This window comes from Ptiloglossa arizonensis, chromosome 1 (genome assembly GCF_051014685.1).
Source record: "Ptiloglossa arizonensis isolate GNS036 chromosome 1, iyPtiAriz1_principal, whole genome shotgun sequence".
In the NCBI taxonomy this organism is placed as follows: Eukaryota; Metazoa; Arthropoda; class Insecta; order Hymenoptera; family Colletidae; genus Ptiloglossa; species Ptiloglossa arizonensis.
In genome coordinates this window covers 16,928,256-16,943,716 of record NC_135048.1, presented here as the reverse complement: position 1 = coordinate 16,943,716, position 15,461 = coordinate 16,928,256, and the positions used below count along the sequence as shown (strand labels likewise).

Below are 15,461 nucleotides of genomic sequence, written 5' to 3'. Positions count from 1 at the left end.
AACACGTGAGTAAAACTTCAGAGGCGAGTTTTAGGCAAGCTAACATAAGAAAGAAGTGTTCGTATGTGTTCGATGTGAGCTTGTTTTGGTAGTTTTCATTCTATAGTAATTCTAATATACTATTCTGTAGTAATTCTTACGATATATTCTTCGATTCTTTCTCGTCGTTGAAGCACTTCGACCGAGTACTCAAGAGAAGAGTACTCAGGAGTACTTCTCAGCCAATTCGAACTTTCGACGAGGACAGGGTTAGGTTAGTTAATTCGTACACTGTAAGATGTTTAGGAATTCGATTCTTTTTCTTATTATAGTGCGCTAAATTTGCCTCTGAAGTTAGGTCCACACGTTGTGGAACATTCTGTATACATTCCTCGCGATTCTCAAGTTCCAAGCATCTTTACTGTTGCTAGAGGTCGGTACTTAGCAGTTGGCATCGATCGTTGTCAACTTTTGTTGTAGTACTTATAATGATAGGTTGTTGGATAAGTTTTATCGAACAATCTAATGTATCGTTATATCTCAGTCTACTCTATCCTTGTTCTGAACACTACTATGGACTACACTTTTGAATCATGCAGAGCATCACACAAATCAGTGAATCGTGAACAGTCGTACTTGGAGATTCTCGTCGCCAGGACATAAAGTGCACATTTCATTCGCTTTGGTGGTTTCGCTCTTTAGGACCTCGATCATTTGAAACACAATTATGGGTATTTGTTGCTACATCAACTTAACTCGAGAAGAGAGTTCGCGTGAAGAACATCGGTCCACGATTTCCATTCATTCTTATAAGGTTAATTCGGTGTACGAAGTTAGCACGATTCGTTGCAAAAATGAGGAACACGAGTCGGAGCTTATGTTTCAATTATTTACTCGTCACGAAATATTATTTTTCTCCATTTTTCGCGCCAAGTATCTATTTCTCCATGTACGAGTACACGTGTGTCATTTGTTTTCTTCAAATCACGAGTAGATACAAAAAATGCATTTCGTTTGTCATTGGAACTACCAATGGAGTCAATTCGACTTGTTTCGAACTTCTTTTTAAAATTACTCGATTATTAACGGTGTTATTAATGTCCATTATTCATGGACAATTATCGAAATGGACAACTAACGGTACTCGTAAATTAATTTGCCCTTTTCCCATCTAACTTCAAAAACACGAATATCTGATATACAAATTGTACAAATTGTATCTGGTCCGATACAAACAACAATACGTTGGTAGTCGATGGTTTCAATGTTAAAAGAAGTCAATAATAAACGAGAGAAATGAAAATCGTAAGAAGTTACAACTCGGTGAATCGTTCGACCGTCGATTAATCTCCCTTTGTAAAAAAGGAACGCGACTCGTTCGAATCTTCGAGGGTCGACTTGTGCACGAAGGCGAGCATCGCGAAATCTCGCGAAAATCGTGTACGAATGATTTCAGAACGTTACGAAAGGTTTTACCTTGATATCCGGATTCTTATCACGGAGTGCAATCAGTCGATTGTACATCTCCGCGTCTTTGTCGCTCTCCTCCACGAGTAAATGATTTTTCAAGGTCGCGAACGCGTAGACTATGTGAGTGCAGAGCGTCGGATCGATGTCCTCGGGCATAAATCTTCCGGCTCCTGGCCTTCTGTGCGACCAATTCGTTAGATAGCACATAGATTGGGCTTCTCTTTCTGCGAACAAGGAACGGGCAAGCCCACACAAATGTGAGTATCGGGTAACCACCAGCGATTCGTTCTCGCGTTACTCGCGAGCGCGAAATATTATTCAAGGGGGTGGTCGATCCTCGGCATTTTAAAAATTCGACTTTCCTTGATCTTCTTAGGAAATTCAACTGCAATCGTGTGCAGTGAATATTTAATTTAATTAATTGTAATTGTTGTGTGAATATTTGTTTGATTAATTGTAATTGTTGTGTGATGATTTATTTGATTAATTATAATTGTTCTGTGATTATTTATTTGATTAATTGTAATTGTCGTGTGAATATTTGTTTGATTAATTGTAATTGTTGTGTGATGATTTATTTGATTAATTATAATTGTTCTGTGATTATTTATTTGATTAATTGTAATTGTCGTGTGATTATTTATTTGATTAATTGTAATTGTTGTGTGATTATTTATTTGATTAATTGTAATTGTTGTGTGATTATTTATTTGATTAATTGTAATTGTTATGTGATTATTTATTTGATTAATTATAATTGCTGTGTGATGATTTATTTGATTAATTATAATTGTTATGTGATGATTTATTTGATTAATTATAACTGTTGTGTGATTATTTGTTTGATTAATTATAATTGTTGTGTGATTATTTGTTCAATTAATTGTAATTGTTGTGTGATTATTTGTTCAATTAATTATAATTGTAGTCGTTTCATGCAATTAATGTAACTGTAGTTATTTGAAATCGACAGTTATTACGTGAACGTCTTGTCAAAATTTTATCGAAAGATATTAATAATCATGGAGGGGGGCGATATATTCAGTAACAAACGTGTATTTTTTTAAATAATAAATATGATTCTAGATTTATTGAAATTCTAAAAAAAGAAACATGTATCGATGAATTCGAATAATAAATTTCAATTTTATTTTTCTTTTTCTTTTTAACGGATCTTTATTCGAAATTATGCTTCGGATACATTTTAGATCATTTCTAAGTGTGCATACAAGAGTTTGAAAGACACTTGTTTCGTCAATTTCCTGAATTTTTCAATAAAGTCGAGCTTGGATTATGTAGAAATTTTGCAGCTATTGAAATACGTAAATGTCTCAAAAATGAATGTCTTCGAAGACTTTTTTATGCTCGACTAACCACTTAAATATCGAGGAAGATAATTAATAAAAAAAAGTCGCGCTATAAATTTTACAACAGTCTTTTGCACGTGGAAAGTCTTTTAATCGTTGAACAAATAATATTAAAAAATGTTTGCGTTTCATTAATGCTCCCTGGTGTCGCGAAATAACTGTATTATGCCTTACAGTAGGGTAACTTTATAACGGGTTCGTTTCATAAATACAAGTGACGCACGAAACTGTCGTAAAATGACTCGATGCAAGTACGAAATACTCGTTCGTGTGTTCAGTCGCGCCGCTAAAAATAACAAGAGTGTTTTATGTACCGAAAATGTTAATTTTATTACTTTTTCAGTTGGATCGAAAGAGTAATAATCAAGTACTCCGTTAAAAAATCTTCCTGCAACGTGACCAACTACTTTGTGTTTATTTTCCGAACTTTTATTTCTCTCGTGTACCAAAAATGTAAATTTTATTACTTTTTCAGTTGGATCGAAAGAGTAATAATCAAGTACTCCGTTAAAAAATCTTCCTGCAACGTGACCAACTACTTTGTGTTTATTTTTCGACCTTTTATTTCTCTTGTGTACCAAAAATGTAAATTTTATTACTTTTTTAGTTTCATTGAAAGAGTAATAATCAAGTACTCCGTTAAAAAATCTTCTTGCAACGAGAGCAATTACTTTATGTTTATTTTTCGACCTTTAATTTTTCTCGTGTACCGAAAATGTTAATTGTACTACTTCTTTAGTTCCATCGAAAGAGTAATACTCAAGTAGAGTAATAATTAAGTAATCAATATCTAAAAAATCTTCCTGCAACGTGACCTACATGTTTATTTTTCAACCTTTAATTTTTCTCATGTACCAAAAATGTTAATTTTACTATTTCTTTAGTTCCATCGAAATAAAGATAATCAAGTACTCCGTTAAAAAATCTTCCTGCGTGACAAACTACTTTATGTTTATTTTTCGACCTTCAATTTTTCTCGTGCACCAAAAATGTTAATTTTACTATTTCTTTAGTTCCATCGAAATAAAGATAATCGAGTACTCCGTTAAAAAATCATTGGTAAGAAACTCACCGTTGTTCGGAGGGCTGATGACGAGCTGCGTGGATGGTTTCTGAAGTTTCTTGGCTTTGCTAAGAACATCAGAGACCGATATTTTGTATGCGTCGGGCTTCTTTTGGATGACTTCTGTAACGGTGGTAGCCACGGAGCTCCAATCGACGTCCTTTGCATTGGTGCCTCTCGAAATTCCTAACAATTCCTCTCTCATCGCCCCTATCAATGGGTATCTAACATTTCCACCGCAAACGGTACCGTTGAAATCGTCCATGTCCACTGTCCACACCATGGCGCCACCGTAACCTTTGCTCTTCAACCAGTCCATTTTGATGCGGATGGATTTCTCGTCATCGAAACCGACCCATTGCTCGTTTTGCACCAAATACGGCACTTTCATTTCGTCGTCCCATACGTAGGCAGCGCCATTGTGCAGCATCTCGCAGATCTTTCTCAAGAGCACACATTTATATTGCAGTTGTCGAATGATCATTTTCGAATCTATTTTGGCGAATATTACACACGCGACGTCTCAATAGTAACGTAACCGGATAAATGAAACGAAATTGAGTCACCAAGGTTTCAGTTATCCGGGGATGCTCGAATTTTCGTTTGAGGAAATATTTTATAGAATTGTTATTTTCCAGTGTATCGTCGCGAGTATAGTATCGAAGGTTTATCAAAGGTTTTTGTAAGTTATCGAAAGTTTGTCGAAGAATAATTCTAATAATGATTGAAAGTAATTTAAACGAAGTTTGGATTAATTTTCATTGGGAAAGATTCGTCAATTCGTTGATAACACTTTCAATTAATGGAAAATATAATAATAGGAAATATATTTTAGTTTCTTTTTTTCTATTGATCGTCTAAATTGGCTAGTCATCCGCTGAATAAACATAAACAGTGACAGGGATAATTTCGATTCGTTTATCCAGGATTGAGTCGTTTCGACACGTTCGAATGTTTACAAATTTAATAGTTCCATAACGAAGGGGCAGTCGTGAGTAAGAGGTTCTCTTATAAATGACATATCCGTTGTAAGTTATGGCGTAGTATAATTTCCATAATCTCTTAATTTCTCAAATGCCACGAAGAAAGATCGTAGGCTTTAGAAATCTAAATGAATGATACGTCCGAGCGAAATTTTCGCTTCTGATTTGAATGAATTTTGCATTTCGAGATCTGGCGTTATCCTGATTAAGAATAATAAGTCTTCCGAAAATACGGGCGCAGGTTTTACAACGGTGTGAGTTTGTTCGGTAACGATAACTAATAAAAGCTTTTTTACTAACATATTTCAATCGATGCTGTACAATTGTTAAACGCGAAACTCTTCAGGATTCCAATCGTTTAAGTGGTCCAAAAATATAGACGTAACGCGATGTTTGTTTTCAAAAATTCCACATCGTCGATTACTTAGGAAACTTCGATAAACGATGATGTCTTTCTTCGCGACATTATTGCGAAATTATACACATTCTAATTGAAAAAATTAAAATAATCCAAGCATTGGTTCGGTGGTTGAAACTTATATTGTTCGCATGTAATAAAGTATTTTTGTTTCGTTTTGCAGTAACCAAGGTTCAAGGGGTGAAATCAACCTTCGAAGTTCGATCCCCAAACTCGGAAACGGTCAGAGATAAAAAATAACTTTTTTTATTAATACGTATCTACTATTTTTGGCCGTTTTTCGAGCCTGGAAAGTTTCATTCAAAAATTGGAGTCATTTACGGTTCTTTATCGTAAGAAGTTTTACAGACGGTTAGCAAATTTTATACATCCGTTCGCAAAAATTACGAATAAATTGTTCGATAAAAAAGATCACACACCTGTTAGCGTCATTCGAATAAATGCAACATGATTAAGAAGGGCAAACAGTAGAAACTTGGATAAATTAGCAAAGCTGAAATGACATAAGAGCATCATCATCGTTGTTTCATTTTCATTTTTTAAGGAATTTATTTTCCATTTTTGAGAATGGAAATAAATACTAGATTGTTCAATACGTTTTATCGAACGACAAAACTTCTAGTATTTACTTAACAATCTAGTATTAATTTCAATTCTCGAAAATGGAAAATAAATTCCTTAAAAAATGAAAACGAAACGACGATTTTATTTTTCATTTTTGAGAATTGAAATAAATACTAGATTGTTAAGTAAATACTAGAAATTTTGTCGTTTGATGAAACTTATTGAACAATCCAATTCCCAAAATGGAAAATAAATTCCTTAAAAAATCAAAATGAAACGACGATTCTATTTTTCATTTTTGAGAATTGAAATAAATTTATTTATAAATAAATTTATCGATTATTCGATAAGTTTTGTCGTTCGATAACACTTATTGAACAATACCACATCGAACAGTACAAAGCTTATCGAACAACCTATTACAATCTTTGTCACGCAGAAGCTTCGTCCACCGAACCAAAGCTCGGGTTGTTCTAATTCCATCGAGCGTCGCAAACTATAATTTCCAACGAGTAGAAACAATGTTCACGTTGTAAAATGGAATATGTATTGGCGGTTGTTCGTAAATACCTCGTAATAGGCAAGAAAGCCGGACTCTTTGGTGTATTCGCCGGCCTTTCCACCGCCACTAGCAGGTGAATGAACACGGAAATTTGCGGGATTCGAGAGAGTGAAGGATCGTCCATAGGTTGGCATGCCTATTATTAATTTCTCTTTAGGGGCACCCAACCGAACCCACATCGATGCCGCGTTATCTACGCTGAGCTGCTTCTGCCACTCAGAGTCCAATGACGAGGCGTACAAAGGCGCATTATGGCCCGTTTCTCTTTCCCATTTACCGTGAAAGTCGTACGCCATCAAATTGATGAAGTCCAAGTAACTAAACAAACGTACGCAATAATCATCGTACACGATCTCCTCGTGCATAATTTCAATCTCGGAGCTAGCTTCACCGCGGTATCTTCCACGCGAGTCCACACGTTCGTAAAGTAAGGGGCGATCGGTAATAACATTCACGTGAGCGAGGTTACGTACGCGCTGGTTCATCGAAAATGTTCGTTAACCAGTCGAGACTCTTCGTCGAATTTGTCCGTGTTCAAATATTTCAATACTTTGGTGATTCGAGTACTCGGCGAATATAATTTGAGTATTATTAGTGTGCTATCCAAGTATTAAATACTCGACTATTCAAATACTGTTCGAATATAATTTGAGTATTATCAGTATGCTATTCAAGTACTGAATACTCGACTATTCAAATACTGTTCGAATATAATTTGAGTATTATCAGTATGCTATTCAAGTACTGAATACTCGACTATTCAAATACTGTTCGAATATAATTTGAGTATTATCAGTATGCTATTCAAGTACTAAATACTCGACTACTCAAATACTGTTCGAATATAATTTGAGTATTATCAGTATGCTATTCAAGTACTAAATACTCGACTATTCAAATACTGTTCGAATACCTGACAATGTCATTCGAATGGCTGACTATTCAAATATCATTCGAATAAGTAGTTATTCAAATAATCATTAATGTATACAGTATTCGAATATAGGATCATTCGTATACATGCTATTCGAATATGTGATCGTTCGTATACTAGTCGAATACACGACCTTTCAAATACTATTCGAATATTATTTGAATACACGATCATGTATATAGTATTCGAATACACGACCATTCGTATACATAATATTCAAATATACGATCATCCATGTACTAGTCGAATACACGACTATTCATATACTATTCGAATATTATTCGAATACACAATCATTTATATACTATTCGAATATTATTCGAATACACGATCATTTATATACTATTCGAATATTATTCAAATACGCGATCATTTATATATTATTTGAAAACACGATCATGTATATAGTATTCGAAAACACGATTATATATATAGTATTCGAAAACACGATTATGTATATAGTATTCGAATACACAAGCATTCGTATACATACTATTCAAATATACGATCGTCCATATACTAGTCAAGTACACGACTATTCACATACTATTCGAATACTAAATAATTCAAAATCTACTCGAATACTATTTGAATACTCAAGCGTGGAATATTTTCTTCATCGACCAAGTCTCCGAATATTCGTCGTAACCGAAGTCTCAAATATTCGTGACTTACTCATCGTCTTCGAGTATCTATAAAAAATTCGAACATTAAATCATTGAAAAAATTCCAATTCTACTTGATAAACAATCCCGTCAGTTGTGAAATTCGTTTCGGTATTTGATTTCCTCATGTAAAGAGACTTCGTGCCGGTGAAATTCAGTGTCAAGTGTGCGAAGTTTACGGTCTGTCCATCATGAGCAAACCTAAGGTTAGACAATGGCGCAAGACATTCGAAGAAAATCGATCGAACGTGCAGCACGAGCAACGTCGACTGCGACGATTGATTTGGTGGAACGAGTGAACGGGAAAATTTGTGAGAATCGCAGATTCACGAACGATGAACTTTCCAATGAATTTCTCGAAATTTCTCACATAATACCTCACAAGACTACGTGGAAAATAGTCGAGCTACCATAAACTTTGGGCAAGATACAGCTGGTTTGAAATACCAACGGTGAGCTATGTGAAAGTGGGGGAATGGAGAAGGGTCATAAAAAGTTGCTGCTACCTACATAGATACATTGACTGGCCAGAAAAGAATGGTGACTACATAGCAGAATAAAGTACGTACAAAGATATTTTTTTATTGCTCCAAACTCTGTCAGTTTTTCATCGACAACCGATCGACCATTACTTTTCGAACGTACCTCCTATAATATTCGAAACGTGGCTAGATACGATCTTCAACGTTTATAAATTTCAAATACAATTGAATTCCATCAATTATACTTTTCAATATAATCGAACAATTTACGACTATCGTGAGTCAGTTTCTTAATCGATCTCTGACAACTTTCCAATTAGAATTGAACTCTTTTCAATAATGTGTTCCTCGTACGTTTCGAACGATCGTATTTTTTTTTTTCACAGTCAATTCAATTCCATTCGAACAATTATACCTTTTACTCGAGAGTTAATTTAATTCCACCGGAATGTTTACAATTTTGACGTCACAGTTAATTCAATAACGAAGGGTCATATATTTCACCCGAGAGTTAATTTAATTTCACTGGAATGTTTATAAGTTTCACGTCACGGTTCGTTTAATTCCCGTGGAACGATCATACTTTTTACTTCGCAATTATGGGTAATTACTTTACCTCGCAACAGCTGGAACATCGTATCCACTCTTAACGTTGTCAGGACCAACAGGCACAGCGGCCGTTAAAAGAAGTCTCGGCATCTTTTTCTCTTGTGCTTCCGCCTCGAATGCTTCTCGCAGCTCTGTGAAAATACAATTTAAGTGCAATCGGACGAAACGTGAAAACGTTCGAGACAGTTCCAAGAATTACAAGTCTCGATTTACCTTTCAATAGGAGAATATAATTCTTCTTATCGTCGCCTCCTTTCGGATACTCCCAATCGATATCGAGACCATCGAAATTTCGTTCTCGTAGATACGGTATGGCGCTGTAGATGAATGTTTGTCGCGCGTATCTCGTCGAGGACACGTCTTTGAACTTTTGTGTACCGAATGACCAACCACCTGATTGAAATAATTAAATGTGATATTTTCGTAGTGTTCAATGTAAAAGGAATTATCCAAACGAGTTCTTTTTGGGATATAAAGTAGTGTTATAAGCGGACAAAGAATATTGAATTTACTTAGGTCCTTAAATCGATTTTATTTAAAATGGTGGTGTTGAGGGTGTTGAAGAAAAATTTGAGAGTATTTTACGGTATTAATTTCACGCGTAAAAATTAGGAAGATATTTATAATACTTGAATATTAAATAGTACTCAATATTTCGAACCAATTTTCGGTGAGCATGCAACAATATCACCGACTGTCGCGAAAAAATTTACCACTTTGGAAAACGTACATATTTCAATTTAACATTTTTGTGTTAAAAAATTGTCCAATGCTACGAAAAAAATTTGTTTACGTATTACACTTTCGAACAATATTGAACGCGAAAAATATAGAAGTATTTTCTATATTTAAGTATAAATATAGAAGTATAAATATAGTATAATAAATTATATTAAGTACTATATTAAGTATAAATGTATTATCAAAAATTCACCTATCGCGAGTAGAATTTTCACCGAAGGATTGGCCTTCTTCAGATTGATAATTCTTTCGTACAGTCCAGTTTTACCATCTTTCGTTTCGTCGTTCGATTCGAAACTCGTCAATTTGTTTTTCTTCAGCCAGCCGAACGCGAAGATGATGTGCGTGCACAGGTCCGGTTGAATGTCTTCCGGTAAGAATTTCCCAATTTTCGTACGGTATTGAGACCAATTCGTATAGTAACACACGAGCTGTAAATAGTGAAATTACGTTAACATTTTTATTCTCAATCGCTTATCTTTCCTCGACTTTGGAAAATGAATATTCAATAGCAACGATTTAATAGCGACGAAAGGATCGGTATCTTTTGCACTGTTATTTTTATTTTTTAATACATTTGAAATTCCGGTGTTTCCTCGGATTTTTGGTTAAAAAAAGGGGAAACGTGAGAAAAATACACTTGTCGTACCTACCTTGTAGTCGTCCGACTTGCCGGTTTGAATTTCATTCTTTTTGTTTTTATTGTTGATACGATTTCGCGTGACCTTGAATCTGTTTACGCTAGCCGATACTTCTTGATCGTTCGATATCGATGGGCCAGCTGTTGTCGGCCTACGGAATCTCTTCCTTGCACCTGTGTTATCGAATTTGTATAATTTCTAAATTATTTGTATAATTTCTCGTTAAATTGATTTCAGTACTATCCAATCCATTTCAGAACTCGTACAATTTGAAGCACTGGCTACAAAAGGGTGATTATAGTCACCCATTTTGTTTTATGCAAAGGGTGGCTATAGACACCTGCCGTGATAAATACTATACGTTATAGTTTGGATGTCGATCTATGTATATCTTCTCCTGTCACGAGTTCACTTACTCATATTATTAAATTATATTTCTATGAAAAAGAGCGTTGAAATACGAACCAAGATTATAAATTATAGTCAATGCTGGAGAACATGGTCTACAAGTCTCCATATAAAAATGTTAAGCACCTGAAAAACAATCTAACAGATGTGTGTGACAACTTGTGAAATGATTTTCCAGGTCCCTATCGTTGCAAAAGGTGGCCATTTTGAATATTATTCTCTCGTGACTAATTGCAATTAGTTAAAAAGAGATAAGGTTTATTCGTTCTACAACAGTCCAATAATGGGCTAGGTATCTATAAAATATTTTATTGGAATTCTGTATCAAATTGTAGTATCGCGTGTGCAGCTACGTGATCCTAGTGTTTGCTAATGTATGAACACTGCGACTGAACTTTATCACAGTGAAAAGGTATCTTAATAAATCTTAGTATACATAAATCGACGTAGAGAAATATTAGGATGTCCCAGATAATAAATATTGCACCGTTTCGGTCGCTTTGCTCTTCGTTATTTAAACACTGTTCATAGAAATCATATATGCACATCAATGGATTTCTTTTTACATCGAGTACAAAGATACACCTTATACTTGTTTCAATTTTCATTATTTTTTTTTCCAGTTTCAGAACGAATTGTGCAAAAATAAAAACTATTGGCGCTTTCTTACCAGTGGTAGAAATTAATTACAATTCTACGATCGAAACCTAATTCACCCAATGTGCAGTTCGATCGCTTCTTTCGAGCAATGGCACGCTCCTCGAGCGGGAAATTCAAATTTATTTTTTCTTTTCAGTTTCAGAACGAATTGTGGAAAAATAAAAATTATTGGCACTTTCTTACCAGTGACAGAAATAAAATTACAATTCTACGATTAAAACCTAATTCACCTAGCTTGCAGTTCGATTGCTTTTTCCGAGCAATGGCACGCTCCTCGAGCGGGAAATTCAAAACTCGGATACGCGTTAAAATCAGTACGGTGTCGCGGAGAAGAACCATCGTGATTGAAATTTCAAATTAGTTTAGAACTAACTTGTTCCATGCTGTAAGTAACGAATTAATGAATCGAAGTTTCGAAATGCGCGATATTTTCTTGGATGCCCCGAGCAATCTACTTTCCTAGATCTTTCAGCGTTTATCTAGATAGGGAGACCTCATCCTTTACTTTGTTGCGCGACAACTAATTGTGAGATCGAGCGTATCGCGCCTACCATCGAGTTCTGCTCAAATAACATATGTTTAACAACTTGACTCGGGGGACTCATTTCTGGAAACGAACTCTAATACTTCTAAACTTTTACACAACGCGAGCGTCATTAGGGATGCTACAAAATAGTGTACCGTTAAACCATCGAATGTGTTTCTATATTTTACGTTACAATTCTAGCAAATGTTGAAGACATTTCTACATATGGAAATCCGTAATAGTTAACCGTTGCTTCGTGAATACAAAAGAGTTTCATCTGGTTCAGTTTATGGTTGAATCTCCGTAAGAATAGTGGCATACACTGGTACCTTTACTTTTTAAATTATTTTAAATATCGTAATATTAAAGACATTGCTAAAATTGCGAATTCGTAATTAAATTTCACTATAATATAACACGATATCTACGCAAAGTTAACATACCACAGATCAGAGCTAACTTAGGTTGACCATGGTAGATAAACTAACATTTTCACCACTGATACAAGGTCTACCATAAGCTATGAACGAAGGGGTTTGCCAGATGTGGTCTAGACTAGATTATTTATTTGAGACACCTTGTACATAATTGTAACTTACTGGGTTAAATTTACTGGTTAAAATTGTTCCTTTTTTTTAAGGGAGTACTTTTTAAAATAAAGTATATCGAATTATATACATTATTGGTTAAGAGTTTGGACCAACGCACAAGAAGAATGTTACGGAAAATTATGCGATTATTCATCGAAGGATATTGATAGAAACTAATTTTTTTTTTATTATTTAGACCGTTTTACTTTCTTCGTCAAGAATATAAACAATTCATACACAAGTCAATATTGTGAAATAATTTTATGCCCATGTTTCCTTAAACAACCTTTTCCTCGAAATATCCTCATTTGGTTTTTTTCATCGTGTAAACAATTCTCAAGATTTTTTAATTAATTTTTGTATCTAGACTAATATTTTTCCAATGTTCGTTTAGCAGCTTTTACGAGTGTTTTTTTAACGTTGGTATTTCCCGATCGTTGAATATATGCTTTGGGAGGATCAACAGTTTGTACAGACATTTATAAACAAAAGAAGAAGTACACGGAAGAGTAATAAAGCCATCCTGCTTATTTTTAGGCGCGGATTAAAATAACAGAACCGTTCAAGTCACATTCCAGTAATTACGCTATAAAATATAATAAAGAGTCCCAGATTTTTGGTTAGCTGTCTGTTTATGTATGTATATTATAGTGTGTTTAAAATAACAGAACCGTTGAAGTCACATTCCAGTAAGTGCGCTATAAAATATAATAAAGAGTATATGGTTCCAGATTTTTGGTTAGCGGTGTGTTTATATATGTATATTATAGTGTTTTTATATATGTATATTACCTTCTGCATTTTCGAGGATGCCGAGAAGTATGATTAGGCAGACGAGCAGTAGCCAGGTCGCTCTGCCGGTGGACACCTGGAAGGAGAGCCCAATTATTATTACTGAAAAGAAAATACAAAGTATTCGAATATTCTTCCATTTCGATCAGAAAATTCTTGGAAGTTATCCGTTAATTTATTTCTTCTCGCTAGCGAAATTATTTACACAGTGAAGGGTGATTAACTGAGAAACACGAGATCAACGTTGAAGTTCTTTTCAATCGAAATATCGCACTCGTGTTCGTAGAATTAATCATCCAACTTCAGGATCTTAAATTACTCGTCAATTAATCATTTGTGAGAAAACGTTTAAAAAAAGAATGACACGATATCGAGGTGCACACAGGAAACTGTAATTAATTTCTTGCTATCTTGTTCTTCCATCGAGATACAAAGGTTAGTTACGGTGATCCTTTTTTTAGAGGAACATCTTAGATTATATATGTTTTTTTATTTATACGCGATTTATATTTTTGTGTGTAGAAATTATAATTAGACACGTGTATATGATACGTAGAAATATACTTATTGTGTATTTATCACAAGCAACATCCTGAACGAAGTGTTTAGGAATGTTTAAAGTGCTCGATAGTTAACAATTTGGTTGCATTGTTAGAGAAACAATTATTTTCGTATGTAGAAATTATAATCAGACAGCGTATAATTATATTAAATTATAATTAGACACGTGTATATTGTACGTACAAATTTACTTATATATTTATCAAAAGCAACATCGTGAACGAAGTGTTTAGGAATGTGTAAAGTGCTCGATAGTTAACAATTTGGTTGCATTGTTAGAGAAACAATTATTTTCGTACGTAGAAATTATAATCAGATACCGTATAATTATATTAAATTCTAATTAGACACGTGTATATTGTACGTACAAATTTACTTATATATTTATCACAAGCAACATCGTGAACGAAGTGTTTAGGAATGTGTAAAGTGCTCGATAGTTAACAATTTGGTTGCATTGTTAGAGAAACAACGCAGAAATTCTAATTACGGTGGTATTTCCGGTATAGAAAAAAGTCAGAGAAAGCTGGCTGTGGTTTCTTCGACGAATTACCAAGTAAATCTCTGATAATCGTGAATTGAAAATCGAGAATTGCGAACTTCCCTGTTTGACCAAAATGAATATAATCGTCTTCGTTGGAAAACAATACCGTCTCGTTGCAGACGATTCTACGGAAAGTTTTACTTCGTTGTAAAATATTAACTCTGCAATGGTTTAATTGTTCAATTGTTTCTCTATAAAATAAAGGAGATTTTCTTTATTCGTTAACCATCCATTGTTGTCTCTCTCAGGAGCGATCTTGATTTCGAATGTGATAACTTTGTATTGCCAGGGAGAAAGCAAGATTATTTCTGGTTGTAAGAGGGGTGTGGTACCACGAGTAAGAAGAATGTGGACAGTTTCGAGAAATTTTTATTTATCGTTACGTATTACGATGGCTGACTAGAATGTCCGACCCAACTACGACTTGTATTCTTCGTAGAACCGATCTTCTCGAATAAATATAGAACAAGTAGTTGCATAAAATTTACACGAATCTTCGAAGATGTAAGTCTTGATGTAAGTCAGTGATCTTACTAACGATCGATGTAGCATTGGATCGTCAGTCATTAAGTACTTGAAAGAAGAGTCTTTCGAGTTTCACATTAATCAGATCTTATTCAAAATAAAACAGTTACACAGAAAACAGTAGTGTTGGAAAGATTATATTCAAATTTTAAATTTAACGCTAGTTTATTACGATTAGACGAAGACATCGTTCGATCAAAGAATCGATATTCAAACAATATACTCAGTGCTGGAGAACATGGTCTACAAGACTCCATACAAAAATGTTAACCACCTGAAAAACACCCTCACACATATAACTTATGAAATAATTTCGCAGATCCCTATCGTTGCAAAAGGTGGCCATTTTGAATATTATTCTCTCGTGACTTTTGTAA

General features: G+C 34.4%; 1 protein-coding gene across 1 annotated transcript in view; it reads right to left on the bottom strand.

Moving 5' to 3' along the window:
* The window catches only part of Cht7 (chitinase 7), a 58,512-nt gene that overhangs the window by 4,357 nt on the left and 38,694 nt on the right, over positions 1–15,461 (bottom strand). The window contains exons 2-9 of the mRNA XM_076306388.1: positions 13,455–13,530; positions 10,491–10,651; positions 10,031–10,268; positions 9,310–9,489; positions 9,104–9,227; positions 6,415–6,724; positions 3,889–4,318; positions 1,456–1,673 (exon numbers count right to left, since the gene is read on the bottom strand). Coding sequence (XP_076162503.1) covers positions 1,456–1,673; positions 3,889–4,318; positions 6,415–6,724; positions 9,104–9,227; positions 9,310–9,489; positions 10,031–10,268; positions 10,491–10,651; positions 13,455–13,530 — 1,737 coding nt within the window. The remainder of the gene's footprint in view (positions 1–1,455; positions 1,674–3,888; positions 4,319–6,414; positions 6,725–9,103; positions 9,228–9,309; positions 9,490–10,030; positions 10,269–10,490; positions 10,652–13,454; positions 13,531–15,461) is intronic.